At 47.9% G+C, this 19,571-nt stretch overlaps 1 protein-coding gene and 1 long non-coding RNA gene across 9 annotated transcripts in view; one reads left to right on the top strand and one right to left on the bottom strand.

Annotated features, from left to right (window-relative positions):
* Ube4b (ubiquitination factor E4B) overlaps window positions 1–19,571 on the bottom strand; it is a 113,090-nt gene that overhangs the window by 67,900 nt on the left and 25,619 nt on the right. For 5 of the 7 annotated variants that reach the window (XR_015452485.1, XM_087214454.1, XM_087214452.1 and 2 more), the window contains one exon: window positions 14,648–14,834. The exons of 1 other annotated variant lie outside the window; for it this stretch is intronic. Coding sequence is in view for 5 of the 6 variants with exons in the window: in XM_087214452.1 (XP_087070578.1) it covers window positions 14,648–14,834 (187 nt within the window). In the remaining variant the exon portion in view is untranslated. Of the gene's footprint in view, window positions 1–14,647; window positions 14,835–18,981; window positions 19,301–19,571 lie in introns of those variants that run through there. One more of the 7 variants, XM_087214453.1, reaches the window with a different exon arrangement.
* Window positions 10,912–13,307, top strand: LOC110345618 (uncharacterized). Of its 2 annotated transcripts, none has more exons than XR_002389057.2 (2): window positions 10,912–10,996; window positions 13,098–13,307. It is a non-coding gene; the product is annotated as an uncharacterized LOC110345618 (long non-coding RNA). The 2 variants fall into 2 exon arrangements; XR_002389058.2 differs by having other exon boundaries at window positions 10,922–10,996; window positions 13,102–13,307.

Genomic DNA, 19,571 nt, shown 5'->3' with positions numbered 1-19,571 from the left:
TTCAAAAGCTCTATTTGCAACAGCACACGCTGGCACGCTGGGTGTGCAATGCTCGCTCAATAGAAATGCAGCGCCAGCATGCACCGTGCTCTTCCAGGGTTCTGCCCAGGAAATACTTTTGTAAGACAAAGATGTCATCTGATCTGTGTTCCCCTTTCTTGGAGCCTTCCCCTTCAACATCACTTCACATCCCACAGTTCTCCCTGTCTGCACCGTAGCATTCCACTTGTCTGACCTCTTTTAGGAGTAAAACCCCACAGAGCATCTTAAAAACAATCTTCCAAAACTGAGGGTGTCTTTTACTGTACACACACCTGGGATGCATAACCTCAGCAGTGCTATAGGCTGAGGTCACCAAAGATGTCGTGATTTTACAGACCCCCAGTGTGGTGCAATCGGAAGGGCACTTCACCTGTGTATCTTCCTCAAATCCCTAACCCCAGTCTAATAGTAAGACAAACACCAAATATACTGGGGAGATGGCACAAGACTTAATCCTAGCACTCTGGGAGGCTGAGGCAGGAGGATCACAAATTTGAACACAGGCAGGGCAACTTAGTGACTGTCTCAAAATAAAAATTTTTTAAAGGGCTAGAACCCTGTAATCCCAGGACTAGGAAGGCTGAGGCAGGAGGATTACTGTGAATTTGGGGCCAGCCTGGGCTATACAATGAGTTCAAACCTAGCCTAAACTACATAGTGATGAGACCTTGTCTCTAGATAAATACATTTTAAAAATTGGGGGGGCGGGTGGCTGGGGATGTAGCTCAGTTAGAAGGCCCTGGGTTCAATCCCAAGTATCAAAAAAAACACCGAAACTGAGTAACATTCTGCAAGGTACTGACTAGTACTGACTAGTACTCTCCAAAACTGTCAAGATCATGAACAAGGCAAGGTGACAGCTGTCACAGACCTGTGGAGTCTGGTTTGTAGTTCACAGGAATACTCCGAGGGGAAGCTCTCCCTCATGACAAGCAGACCACACCCTGGAAGCATGGGGGGAAGGGCGCGTGGGGGCCCCTTGACCCCCTGTATCATGACCATCACTTTTCTGTATTGAAAGTTATTATACAGCAAATGTTTTGTCTCATAGACTAAACCAGGACTGCAGCCCTGACTCCACGACTCTAGTGATGTGGTGGAGCTTGGCGCTCCAAGGGAAGTTTTTAGCTGTAAACTGTGGCACCATGTCTGTGCAGCCTCCTCTCCGGTCTATGCAGACCTGCACTGAAGCAACCACTGGAGAGGCGTTCGCAACTCCACACACCCACGGGCCTCATGCAGGGGTGGCCAGGACAAGCAGGGCAGGCCCCTGGTGGCAAGAACAGATGAGCCTGGCACCGCTGAGACCAGAAGCCGGCACTCTCACCCCGCCGGTCCTCAGTGAGCACCCCAACCTGTTGGCTCAAAGGACCAGAATGCAGCCTCCGCAGACCCACGAACACTACACACCAGACCTATGTGACAACTTCACAACGAACAACAGGTGCAAATTACAGTCTACGGAACTCCAGTAGTCTGCGGTACTTAGCTTGCTGTCACTCGGATGGAATACCTGGGGATTTTTTTCTTTTTTCCTAGAACATGTTTGAGGTAACAATGAGCACACTCACTCTAGGGAGCTGGTACATGTACACTGTAATTCTTTTTACATCTTCTTCCTCCCCCCCCCATCTCCTGGGCCCCTTCCCATTTGCAAAAGTCCTGTCTCTGTGTCTCCTACTACCTGTCTTTTATTTTGCTCATTGTTTCATCTTGTATCTAAACATCCACCCTAACCCTCATTCGGCCACAGGTAGGGCTTTTTGGAACTGGCCGGATCTAGCCTGGATCTACATTGTGACGCTGGGATTAATGGTGTGATGCTGGGATTGAGGGAGTCCCAGCCTAAGTGTGAGTGCTACCACCCTAAGGGTGTGTCGCCCAGAGAGAATATAAGAGACAGAAAGAGGGATGCTGCTGCTGCTGCTTGCTGTCTCCTGCCTACCCACCATGAACTGTTTCTCCTCTGTGATGTCCCTATGCCATGCCACCTCACCTTGAAGGCAGCCAACTACGAACTGAAACCTCTACAAACTGGGAGCTACAATAAGCCTTTCTTCCTTTAACTTTGGGTTTTGGGTATTTTGTCTTAGCAATGAGAAAAGTAAGACACTCTTTAAATTTATTTATACTTTGGGTTTCCTATATAAGAAATAACATAAGATATTTAAGTTTGTATGTCAGATTTATTTAGCATGATGATCTCTCGTATCCATTTTCCTCCAAATGACTCAAGTTTATCCTCCTTTATGGGACAGTAGTACTCCACCATGTATAAATACTGCATTTTAAAAAATCCAGTCATCTGCTGACGAACATATAATCCACTTCCAAGATTTAGCTATTATGAACTGCGCTGGAATAAACATGAGTATGCATGGATCACTACAGTATGATGTCTAACTCTTGGAAAGATACCTGGAGGTGAGGGAATAGCTGGGTCAGATGGAACTTCTAGTTTTAGGTTTTTGAGGAGTCTCCATACTGATCTCGACAGTGGTTGTACTAGTTTACATTCCCACCAACAATGCAGAAGGATTCCTTTTTCCTGCAGCCTCCCCAGTTATTACTTGTTTTCTTTTTTTGGGGGGGGTACTGGGGATCGAATTCGGGTCCTTGAGCTTGCAGGGCAGGCAGCGGAACCACTGAGCTAAATCCCCAGCCCCACTTTGATTTCTTGATAATGGCTGTTCTAGGAAAGATTTATCTTGGTTCATGGTTTCAGAGGATGCACTCCATGGTTTTTTGGGCCTGTGGTGAAGAGAGCGCCATGGCAAGGAATGGATGGCAGAGAAGCCACTTACTTCACAGCAGCCAGGAATCAGCAGGAGACAGAGGAAGAGTTAAGACCCCTAATACTCCTTCAAAGGCACGTCCCCAAGGACCACCACTTCTTTTCTCTAGGCCACACCCTCTAAAGCTCACTCCACTTCCCAACAGTGCCACAGGCTGCAACCAAGCTGTCAGCACATGGCTTTCGGGGGGCACCTCAGGTCTAACTTTAAGATGATCTGAGAAGCAAATGGGCACACAGTGGACTGAGTTCCCACAGACAATCTCCACATCCCTCATCTTCATGGCCAGGGCCACTCCCTCCAACACCACCCCACACCCACGACCACACTGCACAGACTGCGTTTCACAGAGGGTACTTCATGAGACTTCACTCACCAAGGGCAACAGGGCTTTGAGGGCACTTGCTAAATTTAGGGTTACTGCATTGAATGAATACTACTAATGAACTCTGAGACTTAAGTCATTTAAGTTCTGAGTGCCTCACTTTTTCTGTCTGTACAATGATGGAACCGAAGTAGAAAAACCTGCACCCTCTTCCAGTTCTATTAAAGTTAAAAATTATGTGTTCAAAAAATAATTATGTATTCAATTATTTTTTAAAAACCATGCTGTCTTTACAATTAAAAACTAAATTGCATTGTGCATCCTCCTTACACATACCCAGCTGGGCATGGTAGCACATGCCTGTAATCCCAGTACTCAGGAGGCTGCAGGAGGAGGACTGCTACAAGTTCAAGGCCAGCCTGGGCTACATAGCAAGACCCTGCCTCAAAAAAACAAAACCATAACAAAAAAATAAGCACATTTTAGAAACAAAAGAAACCGAGCCAAACAACACTGACTGACACTTCACAAAGGCTCTGAGGGCAAAGCTGAGCTCATGTCTTTCATCTGTCATGTGCAGGGGACATCAAGAAAGTCAGTCACTTGGCTGGGGATTTAGCTCAGTGGTTCCGCCACCTGCTTCACAAGCGCAAGGACCCGAGTTCGATCCCCGGTACCAAAAAAAAAAAAAAGAAAGTCAGTCACTGGATTTAACAAAAGTCAAAACTTATTTCCTGTCTTTAAAAATCACAAAATCCCACATCTGCAGAAGGAGCAGAAGGGAACACAGTAGAGATTTTTGTTTTGTTTTTGAGACAGGCTCTGGCTATGTAGTTCAGCCTTGAACTCACTATGTAGCCCAGGGTGGCTTTGAACTCAATTCCATCCTCCTGCCTCAGCCTTCCGAGTGCTGGGATTACAGGTAAGCACCAGTCTTGCTGAGCTGAAGGTCAGAGGTAGACAGGAAACAGGAAACTGTTCCTCACAAGTCCGCCTCTAGAACTACTCCTGCCTGACCTACTGGATAGCTAACTGCTGGAGGCTGGCTGGGGCTCAGTGTCACAGCTCTTACTGTATCAACACCCAGTTCTGGGCACTGATGGTGACAAGCACTTGTGAATTCAAAGATTTTGAAACTTGGTTTTGAGTATACTGCTCAGGACCCCCTCCTGGCTAGGGGGAGTTCTGCTTCCTTGCCTTTGTATCTTTTACTTCCTTGCCTTTAAGTCCTTTAAATAAATTTGCTTGTATCTCCCCCCCACCCCCCAAAAAGTCTGTTTTTCTTCTAATATTCACTGGCCTTAAACTCTAATCAGAAGACTGTGGAGAGATGACCGGAAATGCTCCCCCACACTCCCAAGTCCAGGTACCTCACCTCCTGGATACTGGCTAAAAACTCAATCAGATAAAAACATAAGGTGGTTTCTTTTCTTCCCACCCTAAAATTTTTAATCTAGGTAGGATAATAAGCCAAATACACAAAAAATTAAGGATGTTTTTGTGGCACAACCTCTAGAGGCCACAGCCTTCTAGGGGGAGGACAACTGACTGGGCTGGAATAGAGACGATGCTCTGAAAATCAGCACATCAGGTGACATCAGCTGACATGAAGAGGGCAGGGCCCAGTTATAGAGGACTCTGGAAGCCTGAGATGGGTCCAGCCAGAAACAGGGAGCCAAGGACTGGGGGAAGCAGGTGGGTGACAAGCCTTGGCACTCCTAAGTTGCTGCTCCCTAAGGAATAAGGGCGAGTTTTACAGAAACTGCTCTCGCAGGCAGTGCCCACCCTGCACACTCGCTACACTTGGGAACATGAAAAAGGGCATAAAAGCAGCACTGCAACCCAAACAGCTCCTGATCCCTGTTCAGGCTGGCAGCAACTGGGCAGCCGTACTAGAACTAGGCACCAAGTAGGGCCAGGCACAAGGTAGGGGCTACAGGACAGGCAGCGGGAGAGGGGAAAGGACTGTGATTCCCAGCAGGCCCTGCCTCTTGCTGGTAAGACAACAGCACTTAGTCCAGATACACAAAGTAACTCCAGGCTGCTGTGGTCCAGCACTTACGATACCCTGTGGTAGCCACAGCCCCTTCAGGGCGAGGGAGTAACCAGGCTTGCAGAGGATGCACCTGTTACGATCAGAAAAGTCAATGTGCATGCTGAAGCAAAGGCCTTCACCCAGGAGTAGGGGCCTCCACTGCTCAGCAGCCTTTTAGGGGTCCCACTTCAGGCTGGGGTCTTACAACTTTTGCCTGAGCCTCTAGCTCTAGCCAGATTCTTTGGGGGGGCGGGGGCTGCTGGGAATCTAACGTAGTGCCTCACATATGCTAGGCAGTCACTCTACCACTGAGCAACATCCCAGCTCCTTTTCTTACAATTTTGAGACAGGGTTTTGCTCAGTCGCTTAAATTTGCAATTGTCCTGCCTCAGCCTCCTGGGTGGCTTGGACTAGCCCAGCTCTTCCTTCTCTCCAGCGGGGGATGGAGCACAGGCCTCGGCATGCTAGGCACAGGCTTGCCCTGCATTACACGCCCAGCCCCTGGTCAGCTCATGACCTCACCCGAACCTCCCTCTCCCAAGCTGGGGATGAAGCAGGGGACAGGGGAAGAAAAGCACCTTAACATAGCAACCAACGACAGAACAAAAGGTTACCATCTCATCGTCACTGAGAGCATTCTTCCCTAAGATAATTTACTATAAAAGAATGGCTGTGATTTAATTGAAATTCCTATTATGCAACTATGATGTTCATTAGACTCAAACTCAGGCCGGATGTGGTGGCACACACCAGCAATCCCGACACTCTAAGAGGCCGAGGCAGGATGCTCACAAGTTCAAATCCAGCCTGGGTAATTTAGCAACTTAGCAAGACCAGGTCTCAAAAAAATTAAAAGGCCTGGGGATATAGCTCAGTGCCAAAGGCTCTGGCTTTGATCTCCAGTATCTCAATCAATCAATGAATCAATCAATTAGTGGGGGCACCGAGATGTAGCTCAGTACAAAGGCCCTGAGTTCAGGCCCCAGTACAGGGTGGGAAGGACTCAAGCTGGAGAAGGAAACTGAGATGACTTCTCGCCCCAGGACTTCTGCACCTGTTTTTTCCTGTTTGTAAACTTGGCCCCACGGATACCCACTTGGTTTACCCCTCGCTTTATTCAGGTCTCTGCTCAAAAGGTCCCCTTCTTGGGCCTCCAGTGACTACTTCTGAAATTCACTGTTCCCTCCAAGCAGCACGCGCTCCCACGGTCTGCTCCAGCTCTCCTGGAGGCAGTGAGCACCGCCCGACAGGTCGATGGGCTTTTAACTGTTTTTTTGCTCTAAACTCTGAGCCACCTGGCCTAGAACAGGAACTAACAAAAGATGATTTAAATAAATATTAAATGAAGACAGTGAATTTATAGCGTTTACTAAATCATTGATAACAGCTAAAATATAGAACAGATAAAATATAACAAGCAAAGTTAGAGACAGAAATAACAATTGTACTAGGATATGGAAGGATGTTTCCTATTTTCAAAAGAATCTTATTTTTTTAGATAGAATTTTTTTAATATAATGATTTATTGCAATCACCATTCCGTGCAGCAGATTATTAATGCTTATTCCTCTTGTTTAGCTGAAATTTTGTACCCTTGGTCTCTGCTTCCCCTTTCCCTGTCCACCCCCCCACTGTGGTAATGACCATTCCATCTACATCTCACTTCCATGGTTTAACTTGTTTAGATCCCACATGTAAATGAGATTGTGCAGGGTCTGTCATTCTGTCCCTGGCTTATTTCTCGGAGTATAACATCCTCCAGGTGCATCTGCCACTGGGCACATGGATTGCATCCTTTCTCTTCATCTGATAACGGACACTTAGCCTGTTTCCACACTGGAGCCAGGCGCATAGTGCTGACTAAGGTTCCTCTGTGTATATACTCAGATGTGCAACTGCTGAATCACATAGGAATCTATTTTTAGTTTTCCAAGTGTATTATTCACTTTCTCGCTGGGACAAAATTCCTGACATTCCCATCTTAAAAAAGGAGTGGTTTATATCTTGGTTCAATTTTCAGAGGGTTCAGTCCATGGCTGGCTGGTTCCAAGTCAGAAATGGCATGGCAGAAGGGTATGGCATGGACAGCTGGTCGCCCCATGGCAGTCAGGAAGCAGAGAGAAGGGAGAATCCAAGGAGGGAGATGAACCCCCCAAAGACCCCCCAGTGATCCACATTTTCCACCTAGCCCCTGCCTCCTCCAGCACATTCAGCTACAGACTCATTCATGGATGAATCCATCAATGACCAAAGCGCCTCCATGATCCGATCACCTTCCATACACTAGAAAGAACATTCTAGACACCAAGGAACCTCCATAACACTGACTGTTTTCCATAATGGCTATATTCATTTACATCCTAAGGTGGACTTTTCTTTTTGCCTGCACATAAGGCATATTTTATTCCACTTTGTATGTTTTTGGGTTTTTTTTGGTACCGGGGATTGAACTCGGGACCTTGCCCTTTTCAAGGCAGGAGGCGGAACCCCTGAGCTAAATCCCCGGCCCTCCACCTTGTGTGCTTTAAACAGAAACACTATAACTGTAGAACAGTGTCACAGTCTGAATTAGCATCCTGTCTCATCTCTTGCTACCATCCAATTTGTACTGAATCCCAACCACAATGCAATAGTAGATAAACTGTTCCTGTTCTAGATTGTCAGGGCTGAACTATTTCCACTGATCAAGAATATGGCTGGGCCGGGGATTTAGCTCAGTGGTTCTGCCACTTGCCTTGCAAGCACAAGGACCCGAGTTTGATCCCCGGTACCAAAAAAAAAAAGAATATGGCCTATGGGCCGGGAATTTAGCTCAGTGGCACTGTGCCTGCCTCAGAACGAAAGGTTCTGAGTTCAATCCCCTGTACCAAAAAAAAAAAAAAAGAACTCTAATTCTAGATAGTACAAAGGTAACTAGAGGACCCACTGCACACAACCTAAGAATCCTGTCCAGACAAGCCTGGCCACAAGGGGTTCAGCCAGGGAATCTTGAGAAAAAGCGGCCCCATCTTCAGAGAGCTCACACTAGTGAGGAAGGGAGAGGCCTCTGTCAGATACATTCACAGTGCTTTGTGGGTAAACTTCAAAGGGAGCAGGAGGAGGACCAGCTTTATTCCAAGACAAGACTGCAGACCATCCAAGAGGTCTAAGAAGTCTGAGGCAATCCCCAAACAATCTGAAGATGAGGGGAGAAAGTAAGAAAACAAGCTTGTCCTCCTGGGAATTTTATAAGGACAGATTTTATTTCTTTACTTCTTTATTTTGGGCCTGGAGATGGGATCTAGGGCCTCACTCATCCAGGCACATGCTCTACCACTGACTGAATGCCAGGACCACACAGATTTCACAGGGAAATGAAAGAATACAGTACTTCCTCATCTGCTGGACTGCAAGCCTCCAAGTGAAGAAACTGAGTCTTACCTTCGTACTTCCGTGACTCAGCGTTGTGTGTGACCTGCAGGAAGCTCTAAATCTTAAATGTAAAGGTGACTTTATGAGTGATGACTGCAAAAAAGCAACAGTCATCTGTAAGAAAAGAGTGGACCATAAAAAGTTTCGATGCAAAGGCAATGTCACATACTTCTGAAAGTTGCTGAAATCAAAATGGAGTTACTCATGCCAAGCCCAGACTAAAATGAAGCCTGGAGGCCATAGAAAAGGAGCTCATTGGGCTGGAGGTTTAGCTCAGTGGCGCCAGCACCTTCCTGGCAAGCGCAAGGTCTTGAGTTCGATCCCCAGTTCCACGCAAAAAAAAAAAAAGAAAAGCAAGAAAGAAAAGAAAAGGAGCTTATTTATGCTTACGACAATGATAAAAACCATGACAGGAACTCTGAGAACCACAACCTTGCCAAAGGCCACTGCGGCCTCACACAAAGAATGCTCCTATGAGGACATCTGTCCCACTAGTGCCTGTTCAACCTTGAACTGAAGTCACCCTTGTTACTGATTCTTGGGGCCAGTGACACCTGTTTCAAAACACCTTATATAACCCTCCTGATTTTAAAATGCTGTGTTCTGCTGGGCATGACTATGCAAGCCTCTGATCCCAGCACTCTAGGAGGCTGAGGCAGGAGGATCCCAAATTTGAGCCCTGCTGAGCAACTCAGCAAGACCCTGTTTCAAAATTTTAAAATTTTAAAAGGGGTGCAGGGAGCTCAGTGTGAAGGCTCTAGGCTCAACCCCCAGGTCCTTGCAGAAGAACAGGAGAAGGAGGGCAATTCGGACACATACACACACAGAGGACAGCCACGTGCAGATGAGAGCCAAGAAATGCTGGCACCCACTGGAAGCTAGAGAGACAAGAAGGGTTCTTCCTAGGAGTTTTACGGGGAACACAGCCCCACCAACACCTCCACTTCAGACTTAGAGCCACCAGAACTGTGAGAAAACAGACTTCTGTTGTTTGAAGACAAGAGGTTTGTGGTCTTTGTTATGCACAGCAGCCTTGAGAGCAGACACAGCAGCCAATGGCAGCACAGGAAGCTGGGAGCACAGAGGGGAAAGCAGCTTGCAGGACCCCATCCCCAACAGGACTCAGTCCTCAATTTAACTTCTTTCAACTAAGACAGCTGCAAGTGCCTTTTGGATGAGTGACTGCATACCACAAGTACGTGTCAGAAAGCACCTCTTGAAAGACAGAGACAGAACACACAAAGAAAAGGAAAAAGCAAGCAGCTCTTGTCTACAGCCAGCGCAACCCGAAGGCACCTGATCTCTTTCTTCTTCCTGTTTTGGTGGTGGGGACGGTCGCAGGGCCCAGCATGCCCTGGGCAGGCTCTGCACTGAGCCATCTCCGCCGAGCCTGATCTTTCAGATCCTGTAGGCTAAGCAGGGCATGGGCTGGTTTGCACCTGGATGGGTAAATCCGGCTCAGTCTCTCCTCACTGAGAGGATGGAAACCCACCCACTGGCCACACAGAACACAAGCACAGGCACCGCCTTCCTCCAGGTAGCTGCACCTGACGCACGGCAATTGCACCATTTTGATGTGATCCTTAGCTGCCCACGCCCGTGTGTTCTGGCCATTTCCCCTGGTGATTCATTTCTTCACTCAGCTCATCTCACTAAGATTGAGTTGACCTTGTGCCAGGTATGACGGGAGGTAATGGTGACAGAGCAGTGGCAGAAATGGACGTAAGTCCCTGCCGCAATGCAGGGTGCAGCGGATGGTGTTTCTGAGAATGCAGCACTGAAGTTTTGGGCTAAAAAGCCAAGTGGGCTTCTAAGCTAGGGCATTAGCACTGTAGGCAAAGAAAAGGCAAACGTAAAGGTGCCAAATCAGGAGCAGGCCTGACCGCTCAGGAGTGGAGGGAAGCCACCACGGTCGCCTGGGGGACAGAACCAAGAGGAGCAGAGGCCATACTCGGGGACGATCAAAAACAGCCATGGGTGTGGGGGGCCTCTGGCTCTCCGTCTGAGGGAGGCAGGGAGCCACGGGAGGGCTCTGAGCACAGAACTGACCCAACCTGCCTTGTGGAGGGTTTTGTTTCTGTTTCTTTTTACTTGTTTATTTCATTGTGGAAATTTGTTTTTCCAATCTGCCAAACCATAGCTAATAACATCCACTTGTTTGTGATTATGAATAATGGCGATGATGTGAGAGACACGCTCAGGACTTCAGAGCACAGGGGCACCACCAAGGGCTTGGCGCTCAGAGGAGCGCCTGTCGTTCTGTTGTTTGTGATCACATAATGAGGCGTTGCTGTGGACAACGGTGTACTTGCATGTTAGCAGGGTCCCTGTGGCAGGAGCAGCCTGGAGAGACCAGCAAGGAGGCCACAGCCATTATCCAGGCAAGAGGTGCTGGGCCTGGGGGCTGGGGCCTGGGAATCAGGAGAGAGGCAAGGACTAGAAAGGAAGTAGCTGGGCCGGGGGTTTAGCTCAGTGGCACCAAGCCTGCCTCCAAAGTGTGAGGTCCTGAGTTTGATCCCTGGTACCGAAAAAGAAGAGAAAAGAAAAGAAAGGAAAAGAAGAGAAAAGAAAAGAAAGGAAAAGAAAAGAAAAGGTGGCACTAATGTGTGGATGGACGGAGAGCTAAGCCCACATGCCAAATCAAACTCCCCACCTGTTCTGCAAGCAGCTTTACATGACATGGCGGTGCTTATTTGTGCACACACACTGTCAATGGCTGCTTCTCTGCTAAGGGGCAGAGATGAACAGCTGCGACCTCATGATGTGCAAGGCCAGAAATACATGCGGACCATTGGCCCTTTACAAAGACAGTTCACCCACCCGCAATCACTATATAGGATGGAGCAAAGAGATGATGTTTTAGGCCTAAGCAACTAGAAAAAAAACAGCCCATCATTTACTGAGATGGCATCGGGGAAGAAGGTGAGATGCAAGAGAACATCCAAATCCAATTGTGGGTGTGCCGCCTGTCAGACACTTATTAGCCACACAAGTAGAGAAGTCAAATAAATAGGTCACTGGAACAGGAGTCTGAGGATGAAGAACAGGCCTGAGGGCCGGGGATTTAGCTCAGTGGTTTCACCGCCTGCTGCGCAAGCGCAAGGACCCGAGTTCAATCCCTGGTACCAAAAAAAAAAAAAGAACAGGCCTGGGCTGGGGACAGAAACTTAGAAATCATCAAATTTGAGGTAGCAATTAAAGCCAGGAAAGCAGATGAAATCAGCAAGGGAACAAAAACAGACAAAGAGAACAAAATGTGAAATACTGAACCTTGGTATCCTACCATTTAGAAGTCAGGAAAATGAAAAGGAGCCACTGAAGAACTGAGAATAGCAGAGATGGGCTAAAACTCTGGGAGCGGGGTGTTGTCCAAAGCAAAAAAAAGTGTTTCAAGGAGAGGGTAGGAGCCACATCCGATGAGGCGACAGGTCCAACAGGACAGTGACTCAGCACAGCACGTGCAGCCTCCCCCACCTGCAGTAGGTCCAGCAGGCAGCACAAGGACAGGAGGAGAAGACAGGAGCAGCGACTGGCTGTGAGGAGGGTGGAGGCTAGCAGGGGGCAGGGGGCAGGGGCCCAACCATGGGAGCAGCAGCTGCACAGATCCAGCTTGTGACAAAAGCCACCTGAGGGCCGGGGATGTAGCTCAGTGGCACTGGCACTGCACCTGCCTCGCAAGCGCAAGGTCCTGAGTTCAATCCCGGGGGTGGGGGGGGACAGCCTGAGATGGAGAATCTGGAGTGACAGGAGAGGACTGCTGGAAGCATGGCTGTAGGCGGCTGAGAGGACAGGGGCTCAGGGCCGGGGCCAGCTGATTGTAACAAGGGCGGAGCATCATGCAGGAAGGCAGGCAGAGACCACGATAGGCTCGTGTAGGGTACCCCTGCCTGAGTCTGTTTTCTCAATGACACAGGGGGACTGAGAGTGCATGGGGAATGAGATGCCACTGTTGGAGGATGTGGCAGAAAACCAACTAGCAGAGTTAAGAAAGGCACAGGAATTCAGTGTGACCATTCACCAGCATGAAGGGCCCACACAAGCTGTTGGTCGTGAACTTGAAACAAGATAGCCTGGTTCTGAGTTCTCCTCTAGCTTTGTGACAGTGCATGAGACAGAGGCCAAGTGGCGAGTGGGATTTAACTGGAATCATAGTTTAACCAGTAAGACAAATGCAGAAAGGGCTCTCTGGACAAATTCTGAACCTGCAGGTGCAGGCATGGCCTGATCTTGGCGAGAAACATCACAGGTGTTAGTACTCGTTCCAAGGAGAAAGGAAAATCACCACGTGAGCCCTAAACTCTTTGGTTCCGTGAAAGGACCATCTCAGCATCTCAAAGATGTACAAAAGAACCATTTCAAAGGCTCACTACTGACCGATGCTTAGGGCTGAACTTCCCTCTTTTATAGTTAACAGAACTCTAGTTAAGCTTTTCTCCTAATGAGCTAAGGAACAGAAATTTCAAATGCTTTGTTTGCTTGTTTTTCTAAGACAGGGTCTCACTATGCAGTCCAGCCTGGCCTCAAACTACTGCAGATGCTCCTGCCTCGGCCTCCCAAGTGCTGGGATTACAGATGTGTGCAACCACACCCAGCTTCTAACTCCAAATACTCCTCACAGACAACCCTAGATCAAGAAGACAGATTACTGTGAAAGCTGACTACAGCACAGCAAATAAAATAACCATGGAATGAACAGTCACATATAGATTTGATGACCCATGCAGGTCTTTTAACATCTACTTTTTCATAACTTAATCATAAAATAGTAATTATAATAAGTATTATAATGTTATTAGGATGTTTGATAAAAAAGTTCACATACAGAAGTTTTTCAAATATATACTATGAGTCAATATTATTTCTCGACAATTAAGAGTCCTAGACATCAACCAGGAGCTCATTTATTCTAAGGAAACACACCTTTACTAAAATTAAGTAGAGAATTATAAACTATCACATCAGATGAACTCAGAGCCTCACACATGCTGGGTAAGGACCCTGCCCCTGAGGTCCATGTCCGGCCCCAAGTGGATTTCTACCCCGAAAATTTCTCCAACCCATTCTCTGCCAATGTAGCATGAAGAGAAAGAAATCCATGGTTGGAGGGCTGTCATCTGACCACCACTTTAACCTCGCATTTTCAGGTTATTTTATTTGAAGGCCTGGAGCTGTGGCTCAGGGGCAGAGCCTGTGCTTAGTGTGGACAAGGCCCTGGTTTCAGGGTCTAGCACCATTTAAAAAAGGGGAGGGGTGGAGTACTACTCAGCCATAAAGAACAAGAATCTAGAGACACTTATAGCTAAATGGATGCACATTGAGGCCATACTCTTAGGTGAAAGAAATAGGACACACATGTGTAAATACCGAATAGTTTCTCTGGTGTGAGAAAATACAAGTGTAAATAAGGATCAAAATGTATAACTGAGAATGTGAAATAGGAAGAAAAGGTCCAAAGGGGTAGGTGAAGTGGGAAGAGTAGGGAAAAGGAAAGAAGGAAAAGGAAAAAATATGAGAAAAGGAAATAAATGGAAACAAAGTCTTTGTAAATAGGGAGGGGTGGAGGGGGTGAAGGGAGGCCAGGGGAAGGGGAAAAAATAAGAACCAAGATACATCATGTACAGGTACAAGATCCCAACAAGGACTATAACTATTGTACACCTAACATGGACCAATAAACTTAATGGGAAAAAAAAGGGTGAGGGGAGAAAGAAAGAAAGAAAGAAACATGTTAGCTGAGTTTATAAAGCCAGAAGAACCAAGTTCACTCTTAGTCATCTTGCCCTCAGAAGCAGCAACTAAGAGCTTGTTTTAGAAAAAGATAAAAGGTAGAGAAAAGAAAAACAGGGCCGGGGATTTAGCTCAGTGGTTCTGGTGCCTGCCTCACAAGCTCAAGGTCCAAAGTTCGATTCCCCGTACCAAAAAAAAAAAAAAGAAAGAAAAACAATTGGTTTTAATAGATCTTGATCAAAATGAATAGACAATAACAAAACACACCTGCACAGTGGGAGGAGCTGCGAACGGGATGGGGGGCTGGCTTACCTGCGGCGCCTATTGGGGAGGTAGCTGGGGTCATGTTGTGGACGTTGAGGCCGAGACTGTGGGAAGGGCCCGGGGCTGATGCTGCAATCGGGGCCCCCGGAGGGTTCTCCCTCTGGGGTGAGGTGAGCGGGGTGGTGGGCTGGGAGGTCTGTCCACCCGCAAGTCGTGCCAGGCGCCTCCGGCGAATCTACAACGGGAGAGGAGAACGGCATCCTGTAACCAAGAGCGGGCCGGCCACGGGCCAAGGTGACCACGACGTGCACTGGGTTGCCAACCACCAACAACCACACCAGCTCAAAAGCCAATGTGCCCTGAAAAGAAAGTACTCATTTTCGAGAAAAACTGAGCCAAGCAGTATTCTCACAAGACACCAGCTCACTATTTAAAACCCGCCCCGAATCACCTTACCATCGTGGTTTACTGTCGCTCTTTGATGGGTTTTATCAATTTCCAATAAGCATACTACCCTTCTAAACACACCGAAGTCTGTGGTTATTTTAATAAAATGATATCACTTGGTCATTTGAAATAAGATTTAAAATAGTCAATTCAGTGAGAGAAAGAAACTCAAGTTACAATAAGACACAAATTTTACCAGAATTATCAGGAGCAAAATGACCAGGTTGTTTTTACTTGATTGGAACCAAAGTACAGTCTGACACTTCTTCTGCAGAACACCCAGTTTCCAAGCGATTATGATCACGTGTCACAAAATCCTAGTGGGTCACCAATGTTTTCCTCACACTTTCCTAGCAGTTACTTCATAACCAGTCAGTAAACTCGCTGACACCTGCTGTTCAGGTGGCGAGGACAGAGCAGGCCTCAGAGAAACAACCTGCCCACGCTGCCCGGCTCTTTCTGCTAGGAGTAAGGAGGATGGAAACCAACCAGGAACGGCCCCATCTGACCGAGGCCTCTCTGTCCTGCTCAGATGGCAGACAGTCTGCTCCTTCTGTCAACCTCAGCACCCCCGGGCCTCTGCTGCCGATGCAGCCCCCAGTGAGCTTCCATAGCCCCTGAAGATATCTGCTGGCTCAGCTGTCTACTTGGGACCATTAAACCTTGCAAACAGTTGTCTCATTTTATTATTGAACACTTCTGCGGCATTTGCCATCTTCCGGCTGTTTTAAGCACTTTATTCAGCCTCATAAAAATCCACTGACACAGGTGCTTGCGTTCTGTTCACTTCTAGGAGCACACTGAGGCCTGAGAGGTCAGACACGCTGCTCACTGGTCATCTCCTCCCACACTGACAGCCTGGGGATCCCTGGGAGGTCTCCATCCCAGAAAATCTGAGGCCAAAACTCCTTTTGTAAAAACATCAAGACAGCTGCTTTTTTCTCCTCTCATTCTCCAACAGGTGTCCACTGGAGTTTTCCAGATGTGAATGTGCAACAGATTCAAAACAGAAGCTAATATGAAAATCCAGCTGTCTCCTAACGACTTACAAAAGCAAAAACAGTGTCACAGCTCTCACTAAATTTATTGCAAGAAATGCATTACTTTCCTTTAAAAAATACAAATCAAGCCAGGCATGGGTGGTGCATGACTGTGATTCCAGCACTCTGGGAGGCTGAGGCAGGAGGATTAGAAATTCAAGCCCAGCCTGGGCAATTTAGTGACATGGCGAATCCTGTCTCAATAAATAAATAAGCAAGCAAGCCAGGTGTGGTGGCATACATCTGTAGTCCCAGCACTTGGGAGGCTGAGGCAGGAGGATCACTGCAAGTTTAAGGCCTGCCTGAACTACATAGTGAGACCCTGTTTCAAAAAACACAAACAAAGGCCGGGGATTTAGCTCAGTGATTCCGGCACCTGCCTCGCAAACACAAGGTCCCAAGTTCGATCCCCGGTACCAATAAAAAGGGGGGTTAGTCCTAATAGAAGCCTCAGCTTGAAAACCACAAACTGCTTGGGTTGTTTTGTTTTTGTGTATTTGTTGGCCAGAGGTGCTCACAATCTATTTGTTTCTTTTCTCTCCCACCAAAGAAAAAATAATTTTTGTAACACCTAAAATATCTCTGAAATCAACTGATGACCTCATTATCGCCATCCCAGTATTACAGACAGCTAAGGTGCATAGAAATAAATATTCTAGGCAGTCAGACAGGGCTGAGCCCTCAGGGAGTCAGTACAGAGGATGAGAATACATCACATCTGTGGCGGAATGACCAGGCCGACATGCCTCCCCAAGGGAAAGGCAATATACAACAACTGGTATCACCTGGTCCAATAACGTCTAGCTAGACACTGTCACCCAGGTGGGTGACCAGGACCTCCTGATCTATCCCTTCCTAAAAAGGTCTTCATTCTTTCCACGTACACTGGCTAGTGATCTGCTTCCCCTATGGATCAGCATTACCTAAGCCGCTATACTTGTAATTTTTTTGATTAATCAGGGTTTTTTTTATTCACGTTGTACCCACCTTGTGATTTTGCTCTATAAAACTTCCTCTGTAAGTGGGGTCCGAGGGAACTTACTTTAGGGCTCCCTCCTGTCTCTCAGGAGCTCTCTCTCTAATAAATTTTTACGACTCTTGACCTCTGTTGTTCCTTAAAATTCATTATTTGAGGGCCAAGGATTTAGCTCAGTGGTTCCGCCGCCTGCCTCCCAAGTGCAAGATCCCAAGTTCAATCCCAGGTACCACAAAAAAATTCATTATTTGAATTTAGCTCAGTGGTTCTGCTCCCTGCCCCACAAGTGCAAGGACCCTAGTTCGATCCCCGGTACAAAAAAAAAATTCATTATTTGATTTTTGGGAACACAACCCTGGTATATCTGATGTCTAGCAGGTTGAGGGTTATATTTATTTCCTCTATATCATCAGGGGAAGACACACAAAGCCTGGTGCAAACTTGCCATACAGGGCATCTGGTGCTGGGATGAGAACCCTGGAGAATGGCAAGAACATAAACCATTCCTGTGGACCCCAAACCATCATGGGATGGGGTTGGAAGTGGTCGGTCGGTTGTGGTCCACCAGTTATGGTCGGCGACAGCCCCAAACCAGCCAGCGGAAGAGACGCCCACCAACAGCCAGGTTCTTAATGTTGTCCCCTAATAGAGCCATGTCCCCCACACTCGACAGCACAGGAGGACGTCCAGGGAAACTTAACAAACTCTAGCAACGTCCTAAGCAATTTACTGTCCTCATATTTTCCTTATTCATTTATGCAAATATCAGTAATCCGCAATTTCAAAAATCTAAGCACTGAGTAAGATTCTAAAAGCACATTACCACAACCGTTTCCCCGACAGCCTACACAGCAATCACAGTAATTCCTTAACAACAAATCACTGTCGCACACTTGCTGAGAGCCCTGTGGCTTCCCAGGACCTCAGAATAAAAACCAAGTCTTCCCGGGGCCTGCAGGACCCCCGGCTTTGGCCACACAAACCCTGCCATCCCTATAACAGCATAAACTCCGACAGACTGCGGCCACTGCCCTCCCTTCGAATGCTTGGCAAAGCCAGCTCTTTCTCTGCTGTCCCAGCTTCAACGCCACCTCTGGGAGGTGACCAGACCTGGCACAGCCACCACAGACACTTCATATCGCAGCCCAATTGACACCTTTCAGCAGTGTCTATGGCCCGTAAATATCTAACTTGTTTCTTTTGTTTTGAGGCAGGGAGGTTTAGGAGTTGCACCCAGGGCCTCACATACGCTAAGCACTTGCTCAGCTGCTGAGCTGTCCTGCCCCCTCGAGTCCATTGCTTAGCATCTGTTTCCCCCGTAGCGTGGAGGCTGCCACAGAAAAGCACACCCCACTCGCCACCCATCCCCGACACTGAGGACAGTGCCCTGTACACAATGGGCCACTCCTATTAATCAGGGGAAATGAACAGATGCAGTAAAGTATGCAGGAAGTCACACACTGGGACATTTAACTGGATATTCAAACACCAGACAGCATTTCCTGTTCCTGACACCGACTCCTCAGACATTTATTCACTTGACATGGCCGAGAGCCAAATCAACGAGACATCTCCTGCCCTCTCGGAGCTTGCCTTCCAGGGGCGGCCAGGAGGATGGGGGCCAGGGGCACACAGATGAGAAAGGAGAGTGAAAGACGGGGGCTGCTCTGCTACCGGGGTGGGGGGGGCGGCTTTCCACTGCAGGCCTCTCAGGCAGGAGGGAAGAGGGCACTTGGGCCTCAAGGGGTGCAGGGAGTATGGGGGGCAGAGGGCAGGTTCAAAGGGTCGGGCTGGAGCAGGGTGGGCTGGGGGACACGGGGATGACGAGAGCAGAGATCAGACTGCAAGCTTGTGAGGCCACGGGAGAGCCCAGGCCCTGGGAAGCCCCTCTGGTTTCTGCTCAGGAGGACGATATTCACCTGGCACCGACGGGAGCGGAGGACGGGAGGCGACAGCTTCGAGGACTGAGGTCAGCAGCGAGCTCAGGGACCCTGCAACAGCATGGCCCAGCTCCCAGGCAGAGCACAGGGAGGTGAGGAGCACACACAAGTCCTGGGCCTCAATAGCTATGCCTAAGAAGGGGAGAAGGAGCCAAACTCCAGTCAGACTTTCACTCTTCTAACATGCAAATGAGCTGGTGTGCTGGCATGCGCTTGTAATCCCAGCACTCAGGAGGCTGAGGCAGGAGAAACACCACTTTGAGGCCAGCCTAGGCTACACAGTGAGTTCAAGGCCAGCTTGGATTGCATAGTGAGACCCTGTCTAAAAAACAAACGAAAAACAGAAATGCGTGCTTTAATCTTTAAAATGTGTTTGTGCATATATCCCAACATGACAAGAAGCCTAAAAAGAGACACTTTAAATTCTCACAGGAGCCAGATACAGTTGGCACATGCCTGTAATCACAGCACTCAGGAAGCTGAGGCAGGAGGATCGCTGCAAGATCAAGACCAGCCTGAACTAGAGTGAGATCTTGTCTCAAAACACAAAACAAAGAACTTTGGAATAT

The sequence above is a fragment of the Heterocephalus glaber genome, unplaced genomic scaffold (assembly GCF_053883595.1).
Source record: "Heterocephalus glaber isolate CG9 unplaced genomic scaffold, H.glaber_assembly_v1.0 deba00001447, whole genome shotgun sequence".
NCBI classification, from domain to species: Eukaryota; Metazoa; Chordata; class Mammalia; order Rodentia; family Bathyergidae; genus Heterocephalus; species Heterocephalus glaber.
The sequence above is the reverse complement of the archived record's forward strand: the minus strand, read 5'-3'. Positions and strand labels throughout refer to the sequence as shown.